Source organism: Megascapheus bottae, chromosome 1, assembly GCF_031878675.1.
Source record: "Megascapheus bottae isolate mThoBot1 chromosome 1, mThoBot2.hap1, whole genome shotgun sequence".
NCBI lineage: Eukaryota > Metazoa > Chordata > Mammalia > Rodentia > Geomyidae > Megascapheus > Megascapheus bottae.
The window spans coordinates 39,094,198-39,117,966 of NC_143509.1; the positions used below are offsets into that span (position 1 = coordinate 39,094,198).

Genomic DNA, 23,769 nt, shown 5'->3' on the forward strand with positions numbered 1-23,769 from the left:
CGAATCTCAGCTTCGCCCTCATTGGTAGATTGGCTCTCTCGGCTTCCGTTACGTCTCGCGTCTTCCCGTTGCCGGATGTCGCCATGGCGGCTATGAGTTTACTGCTGCGGGCTTCGGTCACCGCGCGGACGGCTCTGTCTGCCCTCCGACTTGGCCCTCGACTCGGATTCGGAGACTTTCTCACCCGTGGCCTTCCGAAGACTGTCGGTGGGTGCTGCCCGCAGACTGCCGGTGGGGAGAGCGCGGGCCTCGCGGGCTGGGGGACGCCGGAGCGCCGCGCCCGAGTGACCTTGGGGACGGGCGTGGGGGGGAGGGGGGAAGGGGGGCGGGCAAGGTGGACAGGACGCGCCGGGGCTTTGACAGAGACACGGTGCCAACTTGTGAAGGTCTTTCCTAAGCTCCCAGGTCGTTTATTGTGCTTTAGCATTGGTACAAACACTTCGTCTGTCACCGTTGGCAGCCGTGGCGAGGGGAGCCCGGGGCGAGAACTTGTGTCTCTGAAGGAACAGATTGTGGGGTGTTAGGGGATGTTTTGTTTTGTTTTTGCGGAGACAGTTTCGCTTTGTGTAATTCAGTAATTGTACATCCAGGCTCATTTCATCACTCCGAATTCACCAGCAGTACCGTCTCTTTAAAACAATTTCGTAGTTTCCTAGATCATTCACTCATAGGCCAAGTAACCACTGTGGCCTGTGGGTGTTTGGTTCCGTGTCTGCATACTTATCATCCGTGGGCTTCTCAATGACGATTGCCCATCGGTGAGACCAGAACCTCGTGCAGGTGACCCGTTATCCAGGACCTGGTTGGTGTCTTGAGTGGCCCTACACTAGGGAAGCAGAGGCAAGAGCATTGCAGAATTCCCATATTACTGACTTCATTATACAAAATAAGGCACCACTCCTAATACGTTAATAATAGCTAATAGTTATTAAGCACTTGTTAGGTGTCAAACACCATTCTAAGCCTCTCAAATATTTAATCTCAAGCAAACACAAACTTTGTTTGCCCTATGCAATATAAATAGAAAAGTCAAACTTTTACCATAAAGCCAAAAAGATTGTCTCCATCTTAAAAACAACTTATTTTACTTCTTTTCTGCTTTCCCAATTTAATTTGAATCATGCCGTTTCACATAATGAGGTAATATACTTACTGGAACATAATGAAAAGGACTGGCAGTATTCAATAAATTTCCAGAGAAAGTTTAACTTTACATGAAACTATATGTGCTACATTCCTTGACAAATCCTTTTGTAAGCTATTCCTGATTACATGTATCTTTAAATATGCAAATATAAATCCTTCAAATACTCTGTTAATATTTGAATTTACATGCTGGAAATCTCAGGTAAAATTTTATTCCTGAGTTCCTCTTTGTACTCTGTCCCTTTACCTATTCTCAGGTATAGAAGGGAAGCCTCATTTTGTTTTTCCTGGGGCTAAGTTGCTTAAATTCAAATTCTGACTTCATGACCTTGAGTCATCATGGAATGAAAGTGGAAGGCACATAATTGCTCATAATTTTCATGTCTTATCTCTTTAAAAAATGACTTTTAGGGGCCGGGAGTTTGGCCTAGTGGTAGAATGCTTGTCTAGCATGCACGAAGACCTGGGTTCGATTCCTTGGTACCACATGCATAGAAAAAACCTGGAAGTGGTGCTGAGGCTCAAGTGGTAGAGCTCTAGCCTTGAGAAAGTCCAAGGACAGGGCTTAGGCCCTGAGCTAAAGTCCAGGACAGGCAAAAAAAAAAAAAAAAAAAGGACTTTTAACCTACCTCATAGACTAATTGTGAAAAATTTCCAGCACCTGGTATAAGCCTTTCTTTAAAAAAATACTGTGGTAAAATGTATAAAACATACTATCTAAATCATTCTAAATGTACAATCCGGTGGTACTTTATACATTTGTGATGCTGTACAATCATCATGTATAACTCCTTTCAACTTGTTAAACTGTAGCTCTGTTCACTAAACAGAAACTGCATCAGCCCCTCACTGCCATCATTATTTTGTCTTTATGATTTTGACTACTCTAAAAAGCTCATAAGTGGAATGATCTAGTAGTTGTCCTTTCATGCTTACCTTATTTCATTTAGCATAATGTCTGCAAATTCATCCATTTTGTAGCATACACCAGAATGTCCTTTTTAATTTTTTAAAGCTTCTAAAGAATTTTTACTTATTTATATTATTGTTGGGGGTAATGTATAGAGGAGTTACAGTTATATTTGTCAGGTAGTGTGTGCATTACTTCTGGAACATTAATACCTTTTTTCATGTTTTTGTCCCCCTTTCCCTCCCACTACTCCCTCCCAATCATCTTGTTTTCCCTCTTTCCCTTCCCTGTTTCAAATAAACAAATAAACATATATACAGTACACTGGGTAACAAAGTCAGATACAGTAACCTTAAGGGGAAAAAAGGAGGAAAAAAATAACATAGCTGTACATGGTACATTGAGAATAGCAATCATAAAGATAAACCTCTTGTTTCCATATTCTAGAGTTCATTTTGTTTAGTCTTATCCCATTTGACCATATGTGCATAGCTTTGGAGCTATTGTAATTTTCTGCAAGGACAGTCCTAGGTGTGTATTAATGATTACAAATAAGGAAGACCTTTGGTTCTTGCTTACCTCACTTAGTATGATTTTTTTCCCCAGTCTTTCCATTTCTTTATGAATGGGCGATACCGTTCTTTCTGATGGCAGTATAGAATTCCATTGTGTATAATTACCACATCTTCTTGATCCATTTGTCTACTGAGAGGCATCTGGGTTGGTTCCATATCTTAGCTATGGTAAATAATGCTGCAGTGAACCTCATTGTACTAGTAGCTTTAGTATGCCCTTGTTTCTGGACATTTGGGTAAATGCCACGGAATGGGATTGCTGGATCATAGGGAAGGTCTATGTTAAGTCTTTTGAGGAATCACCATACTGTTTTCCAGAGTGGTTGAATGAGTTTACACTCGTAGCTGTCCCTTCTGGCTGCATCCCCGCCAGCATCTGTTGTTATTAGATTTCTTGATAATGGCCATTCTAACTGGAGTGAGGTAGAATCTCAAAGATGTTTTGGTGTGCATATCTTGTATGGCCAGACATTGATTTTTACATCATATTTCAAGTGTCATGTTTAACAAACAAGTATTCAAGAAGAGAATCTCTATATACAGTCACTGGCATATAGATTTTAGAACATAATTAAGATTAAGCTGAGGGGGTTGTATGTCATAGATACATACTAATATATGTAATAAAACATTATGTGTATAGAGTATATAGTCCATCAGATTTTTAAGTCTATGTAGTTATATTTATGTCTCCAAGACCATGTCCATAATCTTGGGTACCCAAATATTGAGTCATTGATGTTGTACTGTTTGGATCTAATATCCACGTATTACAGGTACCATGTGCCTTTTGTTCCTTTAGTCTTGACTTATCTCATTCAACATGATTCGCTCTAATTGCATCCACTTCCCAGTGAATGCCATTATTTTATCTTGTCTGTTGTTCCATTGTATGTGTGTGTATATAATATCCATTCATCTGCAGTAGGGCATCTGGGTTGTTTCCATTGCTTGGCTATTGTGAATAGTGCAGAGATGAACATAGCTGAGCAGGTGTCCTTATCATATCCTGGGTTATGATGCTCAGGGTAGATGCCCAGGAGTGGTATGGCGGGATCGTAGGGAAGGTCTGTTTTCAGTTTTTTAAGAAACCTGCCAACTGCCTTCCAGAGTGGCTGAACTAGTTTACATTCCCACCAGCAGTAGTAGGGTTCCTCTTTCTCTACAATCCCGCCAGCATTTGTCATTGTCTGAGTTCAAAATCTTGGCCATTCTTGTTGAGGTAAGGTGGTATCTTAGGGTTGTTTGTATTTCCTTTATGACCATGGATGATGAGCATTTTCTCATATGTTTTTCTGCCATTTTAACACCTTCTTTTGATAAGTCTCTCTTTAGTTCCCTTGCCCATTTAGTGATGGTTTGTTGGATTTGGGGGGGATTAATTTCTTGAGTTCCCTGTAGATACTGGATGTTAAGCATTTGTCTGATGTATTATTGGTAAATATCTTTTCCCAGTTGGTTGGCTGTCTTTCCACTTTAGTAGCTTTGCTTTTTATCTGTAGCACACTTTTTTTTTTCATTTTACTTATGAAATTTATTTTCTTATATAAATTATGTATTTCTCTGGGCATTCAGCCTTCACCCTATTGTATTAATAGCACATCTAAAATACCAAGCTACAAGACAAGAGGTTTGTATTCTTTCCACATAGCACTTGTCTACCAGGTAGAACTTGTCTACCAGCACTGTAGGAGAGCGAGCTGATGGAAAGCCAGGACCTAGTCAGGAGGCCAAGGGTGGGGCAGGGGGAACATAACGGCTGTCCTTCGGACAGTACCTTTCTCCAGGAAGGGGAACATGCAAAGCTTACATCTGGGTCCTGGAAACGGGGCAGAGTGGGAAGGCTAAGCCCCATGTAACACTGCAGCTCAGTTCCCAGAGCTTCCAAGGGAAGCAGGGACTCACCATTCACTTACATGTGACAAACTTACTTGGGCCTAGGTGATGCTCTGGGTAACTATAGGGTAGGGGCATCATCGGATTTCAAATTAGCAGCAATTAAGAACAGGCCGCACTGGCATAGTGAGGTGGGCATCATCTTGGCATCAGGGACCTGAGTGATGTGTACCCTAGGGAAAGGAGCTGTCTCTGGAAGAGTCTTTTAACCTAATGTAGGTGGGACTTCAAATCTGCTCCTTAGTTCAGATGCTCTCTGGCCACTGTAATTAGCAAAACTCTGGGTACTGGGTCTCCCAAACATTGGTCAAAGCTATGAGACTGAGTTTGAAGGCAGAGTAAAGGGGACACCTAAGCAGCAGTAGGGTAAGTGGGCAGTGACTGTAGCATGATTAGGCCCTCCTTGCAGGTAAAAGCTGGGCTCAGTAGGGAGTGGGAGAAGCCTGAAAACCCTGCAGCTCCCTTACTGTGCCATAGTACTGCACTGAAGACAAGTTGCTCACATACTCTAAAGCAGTCTTTTTTGGTTTTTTTTTTTGCCATCAATAAGAAATTTACTTATTAAAAAAAATCTAAATGCTGGCATTGTCCAGAAAAATTTAACAGGTTTATTTATAATTGTTATAAAATTGAACTGCTGAAACTTGTTCACTGAAACATGTTGACTTGCATTAATGCTTTATAACCCCACTGTTATATTAAAAATTCACACACCAATGAAAATGGAAAAGCTGCCAATACCTGATTTCTGTCCCCTATTTTACCACTGGCAATCATATATTTAGGTACCTTTTGACCCCAAGGGAGGAAAGGAACAAAAACAAAAAAACCCAAACCCTAGCATTCAGAACTACTGATAACAAGAAAAGGGGGGAAAAAACTTTGAGAATGAAGTGCCTCCCATCTTAGTGGGTCTTAAGCACGTTTCCCACGAATGCGGTGTGCTAGCTGGATATCTTTTGGCATAATTGTTACACGTTTGGCATGGATAGCACACAAGTTGGTATCTTCAGATAGGCCTCATTTGCTTCCTGCAAAGCACCAATAGCTGCACTCTGGAAGTACAGGTCTGTTTTGAAGACCTGAGCAATTTGTGGCATCAGACGCTGGAAAGGGAGCTTGCGGATTAGAAGCTCAGTGGACTTCTGGTAGCATCTAATTTCATGAAGCGCCACAGTACCAGGCCTGTAATGATGCGGCTTCTTCACCCCTTTGGTGGAGGGCACGAAGTGGCCAGCTGTTTCCTGGGCATTTTCCCTCCGGTGGACTTGCTAGCGGTCTGCTTGGTACAAGCCATGGCGTAGAGTGGCCTTCCCCACCACGCTTCTCCTTCGGCTGGAGCTCGGCGAACCAGAGGCAGTGCTGGCATTGGAGAGTGGCTGCAGAAGCGAACACAATTCTCTAAAGCATGTTCTTGATACGGAAACAAGGACTTGGGGGAAGCAGTGATTTGGTATTAGGAAAGAGCCCCATTAAGCCTTCATGAGGGTAGCCACCACAGCCTTGGCATTGAGAATGCATGGGTCACAGTAGGTCTGGCCAGTGCCCACAAAGACGATGAGTTTGCTTGTGATGTAAGTCATAGAAGTACCAGCTCCCACCAAAAGAAGTCAGAGAAATCAAGGTCGAGGAGAAGAAATTTCTAAAGGAGAGTGTTCAGTACATAGAGGCACAAAGCTCTAAGGAATACTTACTGCATTGATAATGTCTCTGGTGGCTTCACTTGAAGTCACCTCCCTGGTGCATGCAGAGTCAACATCCAATTGTCTGAAGAGTAAATGGGCCCAGGGATCTGAATACATTCAGATCTGAATGTATATTGAGCCTCCCAGCCTGTAAAGAATAAACCTATTATCAGCTTCCTTCTTGGAAAAAAAAAAAAAAAAAGAAGTAGCAGCTCCCACCTTGTCGTCAATGGTGTTGGATTTGATAAGGACAGTGCCATCAGTGAGCCAAGGGGTCTGAGCCATAGAATGGTCAGCCAGGGCACTGTTGAACTTGACCAGCTGGTCCATAGCCTTGTTGCCCACTAAGGCCTCCCCCACAATCAGCACCAAGTCAGGTGTATTGACGGTAATGAGTTTTGCCAGTGTGGTCATTAGGGGGGCATTGTCCTGCATGCGACCAGCTGTGTCCACCAACACCACATCGAAGCCTTGGTTACATGCAAAGGCAATGGCTTCCATGGCAATGCCCTTCCTTGCTGTAGCCCTTTTCAAACAACTGAACCATGGTGCAGCCACCATGCTTCTCTGGTGGGTGCAGGGAAGACGCTGGGTGTGGGTATGCAGCTGCTCCCCAGCCCCAGCACGAAATGTATCACAGGCAGCAATGAAGACACTGAAGCCATTCTCTAACAGCCAGAAGGAAATCTTGGCAAGATTAGTTGACTTTCCCACTCCATTCATACCACAGAAGGTGACTACCTAAGGGAGCATGTCTACATGACGCTGTGGCTGCAGGATCTGCACCAGTGACTCCTGTAGCGCTTGCTTGACTGTGGAAGTCACCGTGCTGAAAGTCACCATCACCTTCCCTTCCAGCTTGCTGGCAACAGAATCACAGAGCTGGACATTCTTAGCAATGAGATGATCACACATCTTGTCCAGCACAGATTCCATGTCTGCACGAATCAAGCTCATAGAACCTACAAGGCTCTTCAGCATCCTAAACATGCCACCCAGTGTCCCCTTGGCGAAACTAGGTTCAGTGGAGTTTTGGGTGGCCCCTTCATCATCTGAACTGCTGCAATCCAAATCTTGAAGCTGCCCCCCAGGCCCAGTCCCTTGAATCAAGCTGATATCCTCAGACAGGGCAGACTCCAGGGTTCCATTGGTGGTGGGAGTACTATAAGACTTCCTTGTTAGCACTACCACTAAGTTCCCACATCCCGGGTGCTTTCTTTTCCTCTGGAGTATCTGACTTTGTGGACTTACTGAGACCCCTCCCATGCTTCTTAATGAACTCTTCCCTCCTCCTGCAGATCATATCCTCTTTGGAAAGTTCTCCATTCTCAGGCCTGCTGGGAGACCTGACTTTTCTGCAGGAGCTGCTTTGCTGGTAGCCAAAGGACCATCAGAACCTTCCTTTTTGGACCCTTCTTTTTTTTTTTTTTTTCCTGTTCTTTGCTTTTTCCTTGGGCTTTCTCTTTTCCCCCGTGTTTCAGTCATGGATCTCACAGGTTTCTTTGCCTTTTCAAATTTCTTCATGGTAGTGGGAGCACGGATCTTACTGCTCTCCTCTGCTTCCCAAAGGAGTCCCAGGAAGTCATTTGGGAAATCAAAAGTGCCATTCAGCTCTCTGTTGTTGGATCTCTGTGTAGTACTTTGTCTAATAACTTTATGCTGAGACCTGTAGTAGGGGTAAGCACGTGGACCTCTTTGTCCTGCCCACCTGTTATGCTGATAGGCTACGGCACCGAATATAAGGAGGAGGGATTTGGGGAATAGAGAGATTTTCCTGCCTTGATGAAGCTGCGTGGTGTCTCTGTTTGTGCTCTGAGGAAGGAAGGCTGAGTGCGGGAGGTCAGTGGGCTCTTTCCTCTCATGGCTCGTCCTCGTCGGGGCGTGTTTTTCCCATCCCTCCTACTAGTTGAGAGGGAACGGGGACAAAGGACCCCGACAGTACTTGTCCTGAAACAGCCCGTGTACATCATCTGTCAACTTGTCTGTATACGTCAGTGTTATTATCTTCTGAAAACCAACCACCAACATCAGCTCAAACTGATTGTCCAATTTATACTTGAGTGTGAGGGCCTCATGAGTACATGAGTTATTATCTAATGGCTCCTGCCAGTAGGGTTAATGGACCCAGTGCATGAGTCATTCACACCCTGGAAGCACCAGAGCACGAGTCCGCCCTTGGAGAAGATGATGAAGTCGAGCATGGCGGTAGTGGGTGAGGAGTTGGAGCTGGTGCTGCAATCGCGGCCGCTTCCTGCTGCGCCAAGTTCCTGTAGCACATCTTTTAATTGATGGTTGTTTCTTTGAAAATTTGTTTTTGAAAGATTCAATTTTTTTTAGCTGTCGGTATATTTTAGATAGGAGGCCCTTGTCTATTGTATGGCTAGTGAAGATGATCTTCTCCCACTCTCGGAGCTTTCTATTTAACTTGCTAGCTATGTCCTTTGCCATACAGAAGCTCTGCAGTTTAATGCAGTCCCATTTGTCCAAACTTTCTGTAATTTGTTGTTTAATTAAAAAGTTTCAACCTGTGCCAAGGAAACCTAGTATATCTCCTATTCTTTCTTGTAACATTTTCAGGGTACCTGCTTTTACCTCAAGATCTTATCCATTTGGAATTAATTCTGGTGAAGAATCCAACTTTAGTTTTCTACAGGTGCTTAACCAATTCTGCCAGCACTATTTGTTAAAGAGGCTGTCTTTCTTTGACCCTATTTTTTTGGCTCCCTTACCAAAGATTAGGTGGCCATAGGTCTGTGGGTTGATTTCTGGGTCTTCAGTTCTATTCCATTGGTCCTCAGGCCTTTTCTTGTGCCAGTACCAAGCTGTTTTGGTCACTATAGCTCTGAAATAGAGTCTAAAGTTTGGCATTTAAATTCCTCCTGCGCTGTTCTTTCTGCTAAGGATTATTTTTGCTATATGGGATCTTTTGTTATTCCATATGAATTTTTGGATTGCTTCCAAAAATTGGGGTATTGATGGGTATTGCGTTGAATTTGTAGATAGCCCTTGGCAGAATTGCCATTTTGACAATGTTAATTGTTCCAATCCAAGAGCTTGGGAGGTTTTTCCACTTCCTCAGTTATGCCTTAATTTCCTTTTTCAGGCTTTTAAGGTTTTCATCATAAAGGTCCTTAGTTAATTCCTAAGTATTTTATTTTCTTTGAGGCTATTTCAAAAGAGTTGCTTTCCTGATTTCTGCCTTGCTCTTCCCATTGTTGGTGTACAGGAAAGCCATTGATTTCTGAGGGTTAATTTTATATCCTGCTCCTTTGCCAAAGTTTCGAATCAGCTCAAGCAACTTGGGAGTGGCGCCTATAGTGTTCTTTAAATACAGAATCATGTCATCTTCAGAGAGGGAAAGTTTCACTTCCTCTTTCCTTATTTGGATCCCCTTTATGTTTGCTTCTTGCCTTATTGCTCTGGCTAGGACAGAATGTCCATTTTAAAGTTGGGTAATATTCCATTGTATGTATATATACTTATCACTCAGTATCTGAGGGACATTGGCTCCAGGACACCCATAGATAAAATCATTTGTTATTCAAGTCTCATATAACATGTTTTATGCATATAACCTATGCATGTCCTCTCATATACTTCCAATTTTCTCAGGATTAAAATAATACAGTGTTATACAAATCATGCTATATTTTTATCTATTTATTTTTATTGTAATGTATAGAGGGATTACAGTTACATTCATCAGATAGTAGGTGCATTACTTCTCATACATTGATACCCCTTATGTTTTTGTCCCCATTTCCTAACCCCTCCCCAAAATCATACTATATTGTTTGGGAGGATATATCAGAGAAAAAAGTGTGTGTTCAGTACAGATGTAATTCTTTTTCCAATACTTTCCACACATGGTTGTTGGTTGAATCCAAGGAAGTGGAGTTCAAAAATGCTCTGCTATCTGTTCATTTTCTGTGAACATTTGAGTTGCTTCTTTGTTTCAGCTATTATTATTAATGCTGTGAATATGGCTCTATAAATGTCTTGTTGAGATTTCACTTTCATTTCTTTTGGGCATAGAACTAGAAGCAAAATAACCTGATCATAGGATAGTCTTATATTTTGAAAATTGCCTAGAATAACTATTTCATTTTGCTTTGTCACCAGCAGTTCAAGAGTTCAAAATTTTCTGCATTCTCATCAACACTGGTTATTTTCTAAACTGTATCTTTATTAATTGTATAGTCCTAAGATTTGAACCCTTAGCCTTGTGATTACTAGTTAAGTCCTGTTTTGTTCGATACCTGCTCCCATCACTTTTTTATTTTTGTTTTTGAGATAGGGTCTCACTAGCTTTACCCAGGATGGCCTGAAACAACCATCCTCTGGCCTCTCTTTCTGAGTAACTAGGATTAGAGATGAGATGGTTACCATCACACCCAGCTGGATTTTTTTTTCTTTTTTTTTTGGCTTTGTAAAAATTTATTTGCTTGCTTGCTTGTATGGGACTGGGGTTTGAAATCAGAGTCTTCCATTTGCTAGGTAGGTGATCTATTGAAAAGCTATGTCTCTTAACTCTTATGAATTGGTTATCTTTTATTTTATTTTATTTTATTTTGCTAGTCCTGGGGCTTGAACTTAGCATTGTCCCTAACCTTCTTTTGCTAAGGGGTAGCATTCTTCCACGTGAGCCACAGCACCATATCCAGCTTTTTTCTGTTTATGTAGTTCTGAGGAATCAAACCCAGGGCTTCATGCATGCCAAGCAAGCACTCTACCCCACTAAGCCCCATCCCCAGCCCTGTGCATTGGTTACTTTTGAGATAGGGTCGGGACATATAGCCCAACCATGAGTCTTCTGTTTGATGGTGTATGGCTACACAGGTGCACACTACTACATGGATCTTTTTTAATTGAGATGGAGTCTTGAGAACTTTACTGCCCAGATTAGCCAAGAATCACAATCTTTCTTAACCTTCTACATGACTTGAAATAACAAGCACATGCCACTGTACCTATCTGTTGGTTGAAAAAGGTTTGCTGAACGGTTCACTTTTTGCATAAGCTCTCCTTGAATCATCTTCCTCCTAATCTCAGCTTCTAAGAAGCAAGTGTCTGGCTGAATTTTTGCAGTAGCCATCCTACTAGGTGGGCAATAATATCTCATTGTAGTTTTGATTAGCATTTCCTTAATGATTAACGTTATTGAACATCTTTTATGTGTTCATCTCCATTTTCATACAAGCCATTTGTGTTTAAAGTTGGTTTATTGTTGTTGAATTTTAGGAGTTCTCTATTCTCAGTGTCAGTCCCTTATCACATATATAAATTTCGAATATTTTCTCCCTTTATGTGGAGAAAATTTTTATCCTGTTAATGGTATCACTAGAAGCTAGGCACCTATGGCTCATGCCTGCAATCCTAGTTACTCAGGAGGGTGAGATCTGAGGATCATGGTTCAAAGCAACCCTGGCACAAAAAATCCCTGAGACCCTTATCGCCAATTTATTAGCAGCAGAAAACCGGAAGTGGTGCTGTAGCTCAAGTGGTAGAGCACTAGCATTGTACCAAAAAGCTCAGGGACAATGCCCAGGCTCAGAGTTCAAGCTGACTTTAAAAAAAAAAAATGGTATCACTAGATGTACAAAATTTACATTTTTCCTGAAGTTCAGTTTATTTATTTGTATTGCTTTTACCTTCCCTGGCATTTGCTTTTTACAGAGCTCTTTGGGCCACACTGTTTTCTTTGTATTGCTAAAATATTCTTTATTGTCTGTGCAAGCCTTTTTTCAGAAAGCATATTTGTTTACCCAATTTATTAAACATCAGATATAAAAGAATTCCAGTGGTAGATTTAAACATCCCTTCACTGTAAAGAACTTCAACTTGAAGTCTGATAAGCCCTTAAGCCCTGTGCTAGAAGCTCATGCCTGTAATCCTATCTACTAAGAAGTCTGAGATTTGAGGATCTGGATTTGAAGCCAGTTGAGGAAGCAAAGTCTATGGGACTCTTTTTTTTTTTCTTCTTCTTCTTCTTTTTGAAGTAGAACATTTATTTATTTATTTATTTTTGCCAGTTATACAGACTGAACTCAGCGCCTGAGCACTGTCCTTGGGCTTTCTCAAGGCTAGAACTCTACCACTTGAGCCACACTACCACTTCCTGCTTATTTTTTTCTATGTATGTGGTACCAAGGAGTCAAACCCAGGTCTTCATGCATGCTAAGCAAGCACTCTTACCACTAGGCCAAATTCCCGGCCCCCTATGGGACTCTTATGTCCAGTTAACCACCAAAAAGTCAAGTGGAGCTGTGGATCAAATGGTCTTAAGTAAAAATATCTTAGGGATAGCTTTTAGGACTGGAATTCAGGTTCTAGGATGGTGCACGCGCACGCGCGTGCACACACAAGTTGAAGAATGACATACACAAACTATTATTTTAAAGGTGAGATGAAGATTAAAATTATAACACTGTGGTTTGGATAAGTGTCCTCCAAAGGCAGAAGTGCAAAAGGATTGGTCCAGCTTGTGGTTCTATTGGGAACTGGTGGATGGAGTCTTTCAGATAAGAGGCCTAACAGGAAGTTCCTTGAAGTGTCCCTTGCAGGAGTTATTGGGACCGCACCCCCTATCCTTGCTTTCCAGCTACCATGAAATAAACAGCCTGCTCCTTACCATGATATAACTTGTCCCAGAACTAAAAGCAACAGGCCTATCAACCATAGACTGAGTCACTGAGCCAAAGTAGCCTTTCCTCCTCCTCTTCCTCCTCTTGCTCCTCTTCCTTCTCTTCCTCTTCCTCCTCCCCTCTCACCCCTGGAGTTTGCTAGGCTAGCAGTCTCCAATTACTTGTTTTTTTTTGTGTTTCTTTTTCTTTTTCCTGGGGCTTGAACTCAGTTCCTGGGCTCAGATCCTGAGCTGTTTCTGCTCATGTCTAGCTCTCTACCACTTGAGCCACAGTGCCACTCTGACCTTTTCTGTTTTATGTGGTACTGAGGAATGAAACCCAGGGTTTCATAGATGCTAGGCAAGCACACTACCACTAAGCCACATTCCCGGCTTTCCTCTTCTTAAGTTAATTTATCTCAGATATTTGTTACAGTAAAACTGACTAACAGATATATAAGCATAGTTACAGTAATTCAGAGGGGACACACAGCATTTTAACTGAATCATGGAAATAGGTTTTCTTGTTTTTTTTTTTTTTTATTTGTGCTAGTCCTGGGGCTTAAAATCAGGGCCTATCCTTGAGGGTTTTTTTCATTTTGTTTTGTTTTGTTTATTAATGCTCTACTATTAATAAGCCACAGCTCCACTTTCAACTTTTTGGTAGCTAATTGGAAGTAAGTCTCAGAGCCCTATTCATACCTCACTGTGGGGTAGGCCCACAGTTTTCTCTCTTTATAATAAACTCTTTAGTACCTGAACCAGGTTGATGTTCCTTTGGAGAACCTTACAACTCCCAAAGAGACATGGTAAAGGTCACTGCAAGGAGATTTGTTAGAACATCACAGCCATGGAAAGACAGCATAGCAGTACAGCTTCAGCCATCTTCAGAGAAATACTTTGCTAATGCTTTGAGGCATAGCTTTGGCACAGCCGTATTTGTTTTTTCCAGCCTCAAACTTTCTCTTCACATAGTATTGCATCCTGCTCTTTGAAATTTCTGCTGAATTTGGGGAAGCTGTGTCTTGGTATCCAGTGAACTTTCCTAGAACATGATGTGTTGCTGGTCACTCCACTTGACAACAAGTTTACTTGTCTCATTTTACTTAAATATTCAGGTGGGAGTAACAACAGAAGCAGAGAGCCTGGCTTACCACATTATATGGTTCATGCCTATGCTCATTACTTTTTTTTTTTCATTTGCCCGTGAATGTTTATTGTAGCCATACTGTTCTTACATTCCTGTTTATAAGAAAATTGCTACTTAAAAACTTAGATTAATAATATCATTACTCAAATTATTCCAAAAGAAATAAAAATAGAGCCAGGAGTGTTGCCTAAGAGTAGAGTGCTTGCCTAGCATGCATGAAGCCCTATGCTCGATTTATTGATATGTACAGAAAAAGTCGAAAGTGGTGCTGTGGCTTAAGTGATAGAGCACTAGTCTTGAGAAAGCTCAAGGATAGTGCCCAGGCCCCAAATTCAAGCTGTAGGACTGAGGGGGGGGGGGATATAAAAAGATAAGTCTGTGACCAATAGATTAAAAATGTAAAACTGAATGATACAAAAGTAATGATATCATTACTTTTATAATACCATTTGAGGATAAATGGATCAATTAGAGTGAATCACCTGGCTGGCCAATAGCAATTAGAATGATTCCCCATGTGTGACTTTGTTGCATTGTTACAAAATAGGGCAGCCCAGTCATCTGTGCTGATGTTTGTTTGTAACACTGCCTTGAGGAGATAAGAGCTATTTGTTCCAGCAGCTCAGCCTGCTCTGCCAACACTTCAGAGGAGGAGCTGCCAGGGGCACTGGAGATGCCTGGGAACCTGCAACTAACTGGTTTTCACCGTGGTGACAGCCATGATGATGAGTTTGCTTGAGCTCTCTCTAGGATGCTCTGTGGGGATGCAGAAGCTCTGGTCACATCTGTGGAGACCCTGGCATTGCTGTGGGCCTCCTCTGCAACTTCAGACTCATGCTTCTCACAGCCTATGTGCTAGCCATCAGCTTCTCTCTGAAACTAGTCCGTCCAAGTGATTACTATTCTCTTCATGGGGTGCTGCCCCAGAGGACACATCACCAGTGTTTTTACCTGCTGGGTTGATAGAGATATAGATCTCAGATTCCAATGGGAAATATCACACCCATTGTAGAAGCTCACTTAGCCACTGGCTGCTTTCTTTTCTGAGCTGTAGGCTGCCTTTGTGCAACCATCCTCTGCTTTATTGGCTTCTGTCTATGAAAATGGAGGTTGGACTGTACCTCACCCCATGTGCTTTTTCCTAAGCATAAACTCATTTTTATCTGTGCCGACTGACATCGTCAACTACAAGTTCCTAGGACATCTACTGAGAATCCCACAAAGTTAATGACTGTGGCTTGGAGCCAGTCTTAGTGGTTGTTGTTGGTGGAGGTGACAAGTGGCATAGCCAGATGGAAGCCCTTGTAGCTTCATCAGTACGTGTTTCCTGAGCATCTATCTTGAAAATAGTATTTTGGGAAACTAAATAAAGGAGTTTTAGGAGTATCTGACAGATGTCTCGCTTTAAGTTCCTGTGTAGGCCTATTGATTTGACTTGGGGAGTAGTATTTAAATTGTTCTTTCTGATTCTGTGGCAGATATTTTGTGCTTTTCATTGGACTTGTACTCATTTTCTCTTTTTTCTTTGCCAGTCCTGGGACTTGAACAGGGACTGGGCATTGTCCTTGAGCTTTCTCTAGTGATCTACCCCTTGAGCCACAATACCACTTCTAGCTTTATGTGTGTGTTGTTGTACCAAGGAATTGAACCCAGGTCTTTGTGCATGCTAGTCAAACACTCTACCACTAAGTCACACTCCCAGCCCACTTTACTCCTTTTATTTGACCTTATTCCCAGATATGGAATAAGGAGACATTAAGCTTAACCATTATTTTAGAATTAATGTATAATTAATAATAAATTAACATAATTAATGATAAATTATGTATAAAATTAATGGATAAATTTAAGGAGATATTAAGCTTTATCATTAATTTATTATTTATAATTAATAATAAATTATTGTTAATTTATAATTATTAATTTGTTTACAGTTCATTGAGGATGAATATATTTTGGGGGAAAATGTTTTGATGGGGAAAAAAGCATTTGACTAAAGAAAGATAAGGGAAAAAATCAGAGCTAAAGTATCCTTTTTTTCCCAGATTCTTTTTTCTTTCTTTTTTGATTGTACTTTTTAAAATATATTTTTATTGTAATTAATAGAAGGGGTACATTATATTTACTATTCAAGCTGCATTACTTCATAAACATTGATACCCTTTCTCATGTCTTGGTCCCCATTTCCTTCCTCCCACCCCCACCCCTCATCTTGTTTTGCCCCCTTCCCTATCCTATTTCAAATAACCAAATAAGCATATATACAATATATCAGATAACAAGGTAAAATACTGTAATGATATGAGATAACCAAGGGACAGCAAAAGAGATGAGAGATAACATAATACATTAAAGAAAACAATCATTATATGGCTTTTGTTTCTATATCCTGGAGGTCTTTTCATTTAGCCTGATCCTATATGGCCTTATGTATCTAGATTTTGCTCTATTGTAAATCTCTGCTAGGAGAGCCCAAGGTTTCTACTGATTATGACAAATGAGGGAAACCATTGAGCCTATGTTCCTTTGAGTCTGGCTTACTTCACTTAATATGATTTTTTCTAAGTCTTTCCATTTCCTTATAAATGGGGCAATGTTGTTCTTTCTGACAAAGAATTCCATTGTGTATAAATACCACATCTTTTTGATCCACTCATCAACTGAGGGGCATCTGGGTTCGTTCCATACCTTTGGTATGGTAAATAGTGCTGCAATGAACATCGTTGTGCTAGTGGATTTAGTATTTCCTTGTTTCTGGATGATTGGGTAAATGCCAAGCAGTGGAATTGCTGGGTCATAGGGGAGCTCTATGTTTAGTCTTTTGAGGCACTGCCATACTACTTTCCATAGTGGTTGAACAAGTTTACACTCCCACCAACAGTGTAGTAGTGATCCCTCCTGGCCAAAACCCCACCAGCATCTGTTGTTATTAGATGTCTTGATCCTGGCCATTCTAACTGGAGTGAGGTGGAATCTTAGAGTTGTTTTGATTTGCCCTTCCTTCCTTCCTTCCTCCCTCCCTCCCTCCCTCCCTCCCTCCCTCCCTCCCTCCCCCCCCCCCCCCCTCTCTCTCTCTCTCTTTCTTTCTTTCTTTCTTTCTTGTCCTGGGGGCTCTCTCTCTCTCCTCTCCTCTCCTCTCCTCTCCTCTCCTCTCCTCTCCGCTCCCCTCCCCTCCCCTCCCCTCCCCTCCTCTCCTCTCCCCTCAGCACTGTCCTGGAATTTTTTCAAGGCTAGAGCTCTACCACTTAAGCCTCAGCACCACTTCCACATTTTCCTATGTATGTGGTACTGAGGAATTGAACCTGGGTCTTCGTGCATGTTAGACAAACACTCTACCACTAGGCCAAACTCCTGGCCCCAGATTCTTTTTTCTAGATAATTTTTTTTGTCTAGATTCTTTGCATAATTACAAGTACTTTGTTTTATATACTCTTCTTCCTTCCCTTCCCCACCCCCCATTAAGATAACAAATTGCATACATGTTTAAATCTTTGTTCCATGCATATATTGTTTAGTTGAAATTTTCTTTACAAAAAATGAATGGGTGAATCAGAGCTGATGATGAGGCTGGGGGTTGATATCAGTGATTGACCTACAAGTTTGAGTTTCTGGTTCCCTTGGGCAGGTGCTAATGTGTAGAATAGATTTTACCTATAAATTTTAATGTATTCAGGGGCCGGGAGTTTGGCCTAGTGGTTAAAGTGCTTGCCTAGCATGCATGAAGACCCGGGTTCGATTCCTCGGTACCACATATATAGAAAAAAGCCGGAAGTGGTGCTGAGGCTCAAGTGGTAGAGCTCTAGCCTTGAGAAAGTCCAAGGACAGTGCTCAGGCCCTGAGCTCAAGCCCAGGACTGGCAAAAAAAAAAAAAAATTTTAATGTATTCATTCAACTAAAGTAATTCATATGTCTTTTATGTAGTTAGGATTACAGGTGTGAGCCACCCACCAGTGTCTTAAGATGGCCAGTTTTTTATGTTATCTTTGAAACACAAAAATTTCCTATAGTAGTTTATTCAATCCTGACAGATATCATAGGAAGTTATTAATAACTTTCTTTGGATTATTTTTACACTAAAAATGTTGTTTGAAGACTCAGGTCTATATAATTTATGAATAAGTAATTGAAAAATTCCAGAGTTTTGATATGGAAGATACTTGTTTTGGTGGTTAGAGGAGCTGACTTTCAGAAATCCTGGAAGTTACATGGTAGTAAATTACGTTTGTCCTAATATTTTTATAACATAAGCAGATGGTCCTATTACATTAACTACAAATCATTAAGGCTCAGAACATTTTTGAAGAGTTTAATGAAATAGATGTTAGAGCCCTTAATAGCAATAGCAGTTACCTATCACATTGAATGACATGAATAATGATTTAACTGGTAATTTTGTGTAGAGAAAGAACAAAAGGTTGCTAATTGCTTTAATATTAATGGGATTAAAGTGAAACCAGACCAGGCTTTTTCCAGGGTTCTTTTGAAAATTACATTTCTATGTAATTGTAATCAGAGTTCCCTAAAATCACATGCAGTTTAATGTCACCTCCTGCAACTCACATGTGAGTTAAAAAACATTGTCTCATTTTAGTAGCTGTGTGCTTTTAGGGATTTGATTTTTTTAAAAGAAATCTCTACTAATACTAAATAAACTTAAGAAGTGAAATTCGGTCTAGAAGTTAGTGCTCCTTGATCTAAAGACAATTATCAAATGATAGAGAAGAAAAAGAGGACTTCCTTGAGGAGGCAACATTTGACCTTAGTCTTGAAGTATACGATACAGAGACATCATTGAAAGAATAGCTTTTATCTGGGTAAACGTGATCCAGGCAGATAGCAAGTAAGTGCAGGATTGCCATAGTAGGGAAGATTTCTAGAATCAGAAGGAAACCACTGAGAGAGGTGAGTTGGAAAAATATGCCTATTTATCCTGAGTAGTCATATTTTCAAATTCTCAAAAGGAAAGAAACTTAATAATCTAGGCTAACTCCCTATATTATGCTAGTCCTTGCGATATAATATTATTGATTGATATTTGAGTAGTTGGATAATGAAGAATAGATGAAGGGAATCAGGTTTTATTTTTAGTCAGGAAAATTGATAGAAATTTTGTGTACTAAGTTGAGAATTAGTCTTTCAAACATCACTGATCTAACTCTTCCCTTCATATTGACATAGAATAGACTGCCTTTGTATGGGGTAGCTCTTCAGCTATATAATGGCATTTAGTCTATATCCAGACTTTTTCTTGAGGTCAGCTTCAGTTCTTTCATGTTCAGTATGTCAGTTTCCGGATTGGAACAAACTTCTGCAGGTATGGCTAGAAGATAGTGTAGGGAGCATACTCATGTTTTGAGCTTGTATTTGTAAGAATAAATTGGCTTCTGGCCTTTTTGTGGATAACCATATTTGGGAAGAATCCAGGCAGGATTTCTACTTATTTTATTATAAGCCCTTTAGGTTTAGTCTTCTGTAAATACATATGAAGAATTTTGGCATCCCGTGCCATTCATTGTTAACCACTGTTGTAGAAATTGCTTTATGTATCTGAGACTCAACAAGTCAGCTATATTGCACGGCTTTTAAAAGATCCATTTGGCAGACTCTTGTACTAATGAATCAGCATTTTTTGAGTGTAATGTCAGTCCATTACCCAGTACAAATTCATCTAAAGTGGTCTTTTTCTCATTTTGTAAGGCATCTTCTTCTTAACTCGTTCTCCACTAACTTGTCTAGATAGAACTTTCCTTCCCACACTGTTCTCTTCCCTTTGTTGTTGTTCTATATTTGTTATTTGTTTCGTATCCATTTCTCCCATCAAGATATATATGCCTCTTACACTAAAATCTTAGCATGATATTTTACATAATAGGCATTTAAATATTTATGGAATTAAGTATTTATTGAATAAATGAGCCACAGCATTACCCAGCCATTTTCTTCATCTAGTTTACTAAAACTTTTCTGATAGTATCTTTTTTTTTTTTTTGGCCAGTCCTGGGCTTGAGCTCAGGGCCTGAGCACTGTCCTTGGACTTTCTCAAGGCTAGAGCTCTACCACTTGAGCCTCAGCACCACTTCCGGCTTTTTTCTATGTATGTGGTACCGAGGAATCGAACCCGGGTCTTCATGCATGCTAGGCAAGCACTTTAACCACTAGGCCAAACTCTCGGCCCCTCTGATAGTATCTTTGAAATGATTTGTTGAAATCTACACTTACTAGAATTCTCCTAATCTTGCTATTTTAGAGGCCTTAGTAGTATGAATTAAACTCATTAAATTCACACTGGCTTCTAATCCTCTTGTGAATTAATCTCTTAAATTTGTTGCAAGATACTGCAGATTATACCACATTTAAGACAGATCCTACCTTCAAAATATTTATAGTTAAAAGTAGCAGCAATGAAGGGCCAGGTATAGTGGTATTTCCCTGTAATCCCAACTACTCAGAAAATGGAGGCAGAAGTAGGTGAGTTCAGAACCAATCTGGGATAAAGATTACCAAGATTTCATCTCAGTACATAAGCCAGAAATAGTGGTGTCTGCCTATTATCTCCATTATGTAGGGTCTGAGTCCAATCCCCAGGCAAAAGCACAAGATCCTAATAGAAAAATAACTCAAAGCAAAAAGGGATAAGGATATTGCTTAAATTGTAGAGTGGTGCCTACCAAGCTGAGGCCCTCAGTTCAAACCCCAATATCACCAGAAAAAAATAAAGTTGTACCAGTTAAAACAAAGTCCAGTTTTACTTCTGTCCAATAGGTCTATATTCTCATATAGACCACAGATGAAATATTCAGAAAAAAATTGTGTCTATAACTGAACATGTACAGACTCAGTTCTCAAAATTTCCTTAGCAGTATAAACCAGGAACTATTTACATAGCATTCACTGTCTTTGATACTAGCTATTCTGTGTAATACATACATTAAAGTATGTGGTGGAAGTGCATATGTTATATGCAGATACTACACTATGTATGCAAAGGACTTGAACATCTACAGATTGTGGTTTCTGTGAGGGTCCAGGCACCAAACCTTCTTTGATACCAGTACTGAAGGATGGTACTACACATCACAGCAGTACAGACTGAGGGCAAGTCACATCTGATTAAGAGCCGTGTTGGCTTCTGGGAGAAAAAGATGTCCTCTGGGTCCAAATGATAGATTTCAGGAATGAAGAGATTGTTCTAGACATTAAAGATGAAACAAGGATGCAACTCTTTTTGACATCTACCGTAACTGAAATTCCTTAGTTGGATATGGAAGATTTTATTTTCCGGATGGCTCATGTAAAATTTGAGTTCAGATGCACAGCAGAAGCACAATAATCTTTTTTTTTCTCTCCAACTATAAATGCCTTTCTTTGCTCCCGGAGAGAAAAACTTAAAAGGTCTGTAGTGATCCTTGCAGACCTCCAAGAAAGAAGTATGTCCAGGAAAGAGGATCCATCAGTAGGAAGGATTGATTAGGTTCTACTAGGGGATAATTTGAAGAGGAAGATATTCTTAATCAAAAGTAGCTTACAAATGAAATTTATCAAGGTAAGAGTATACAGTTGTTTACTCATTTGTATACAAGATATACAGTTGTAACAAAACTATATAAAATGGTTGAATAAACACTGCTGGTCCTTTCCATCTGTTTTTTAATAACTTCCTAATGTATGTTATTTCCACATATGAAATGGCATAACTTAAAGTAAAGTTATTACTCCTTTTCAGTTTCCGCAAATGTTTCCTGAAGAAGAAACAAAAATCTGGACTGAAAGTGTAGCCTAGTGGTAGAGTGCTTGCCTAGCATGCATAAAGCCCTGGGTTAGATTCCTTAGTACCACATATACAGAAAAAAGCAAGAAGTGGTATTATGGCTAAAGTGGTAGAGTGCAAGCCTTGAGCAAAAAAAAATCTTAAGGAAGTGCCCATACCCTGAGTTCAAGCCCCAGGACTGGGGAATAGAAGGAGGAGGAAGAGGAGCAGGAGGAGAAGGAAAAAGAAGAAAATGGGCGGGGGGGGGGGGGGGCGCGGAATCTGACTTTCCTACCTGCTACTAAAACAAACTGAAATGATCACTTAGAGAGTTCTTTAACATTAAAGAAAAAGCTATACAATGGTAGAGTGCTTGTCCAGTATGTGTGATGGCCTGGGGATTGATCCCTAGAACAGGAAAAACAAAAGAGTCTTTGTTTGAAGATATTCCACCTACTCTAGCCTTAGTTCTCAAATAAAACATTTTAAAATTTTACTTCTTATTGAGCATTTATGCATCTATACTTGTCTCAAAGTCTAATTTTATCACATAACAGTAAACCTGCATGAATCTTATCTAAAATAGGATAATCTAATGTTTTCAGCTCCTGTGCGACACAGTGGAGACCATGGGAAAAGACTGTTCGTCATCAAACCTTCTTCCTTCTATGACAAACGTTTTTTGAAATTATTAGTAAGTTAACTTTTTGGTTGAATTCAAACCTTGGCATACATATAGAAAAATTACTCTTGTCTTAGAAAATGTCTTTGGTTTTTATAAGAGATTTCACTTTATAAATTAAAATTTCCTTCCTTAGAAGACACTGTATAGGGGCTGGGAGTATGGCCTACTGGTAGAGTGCTTGCCTAGCATGCACAAAGACCTGGGTTCAATTCCTTAGTACCACATACACAGAAAAAGCCAGAAGGGTACTGTGGCTAAGTGGTAGAGCTCTAGCTTTGAAAAAGCCCAAGGACATTGCGTAGGCCCTGAGTTCAAGCCCAGGACTGACAAAACAAAAAACAACAACAAAAAAACCCCAATATTGCATAGTAAAATCTGATGTGTTACTGAATTGGTTTTTAAATCAATAAAAATTTTCTTCGCTGGGTACGGTGGCTTTATGTCTGTAATCCTAGCTACTCAGGAGGCTGAGATCTGAGGATCCAAGTTCAAAGCCAGCCCAGGCACTGAAAAGTTCATGAGACTCTTATCTCCAATTAACCACTAGAAAACTGGAAGTGGTGCTGTGGCTCCTGGGGTAAGGCGGTAGGCAGCCTTGAGCTGAAGAGCTCAGGGACAGTACCCAGGACCAGAGTTCAAGCTCCATGACCCACCAAAAAATAAAAAATTGATTTATATAAAGATGATTACTAAAACACGCTATAAATTACCAAAGAACTTATGGAAAGACTTATTCTAGAAAATGAACTCTTATTTTGGGGTGTTTTTTGTGTTTTTTTTTTTAAATTTGGGAACATTAACTTCAGAGCAATACCGACCATAATACAACTTTCATGTTTTTTAGCTTTATTCTTTGGTTTGTTTGTTTGTTTTTTGGTTTTTTTTGTTTTTTGTTGGTTGTGGGACCTGAACTCTGGGCCTGAGCCCTGTCTCTGAGCTCTTCAGCTCAAGGCTACCACCTTGCCCCTTGAGCCACAATGCCACTTCTGTCTTTTTGGTGATTAATTGGAGATGAGTCTCACCAACTTTTTAGTCCCTGGGCTGGCTTTGAACTGAGATTCCATAGATCTCAGCCTCCTGAATAGCTTTATTCTTAATACATAATTTTTTTTTTTGCCAGTCCTGGGCTTGAGCTCAGGGTCTGAGCACTGTTGTTGGACTTTTTCAAGGCTAGAGTTCTTAAGGCTGAGGCTTGAGCCTCAGCACCATTTCCAGCTTTTTTTCTAGGTATGTGGTACCGAGAAATCGAACCCAGGTCTAGAGTGCTAGGCAAGCACTCTACCACTAGGCTAAACTCCCGGAACCTTAATACATAAATTTTTAACTTTAATGATTATTCCTTAACTAAAGGGT

The 23,769-nt window shown here is 40.4% G+C and overlaps 1 protein-coding gene and 2 pseudogenes across 1 annotated transcript in view; 1 reads left to right on the forward strand and 2 right to left on the reverse strand.

The window, feature by feature from the left end:
• Positions 1–51: 51 nt before the first annotated feature.
• The window catches only part of Ndufb5 (NADH:ubiquinone oxidoreductase subunit B5), a 33,914-nt gene continuing 10,196 nt past the window's right edge, over positions 52–23,769 (forward strand). Inside the window, exons 1-2 of the mRNA XM_090342472.1 lie at positions 52–207; positions 22,337–22,425. Of these exons, the coding sequence (XP_090198598.1) occupies positions 84–207; positions 22,337–22,425 (213 nt within the window). The 5' untranslated portion in view covers positions 52–83. The remainder of the gene's footprint in view (positions 208–22,336; positions 22,426–23,769) is intronic.
• LOC150068974 (histone H3.3C-like) lies at positions 5,325–5,824 on the reverse strand (annotated as a pseudogene).
• Positions 6,000–8,413, reverse strand: LOC150068975 (signal recognition particle receptor subunit alpha-like; annotated as a pseudogene).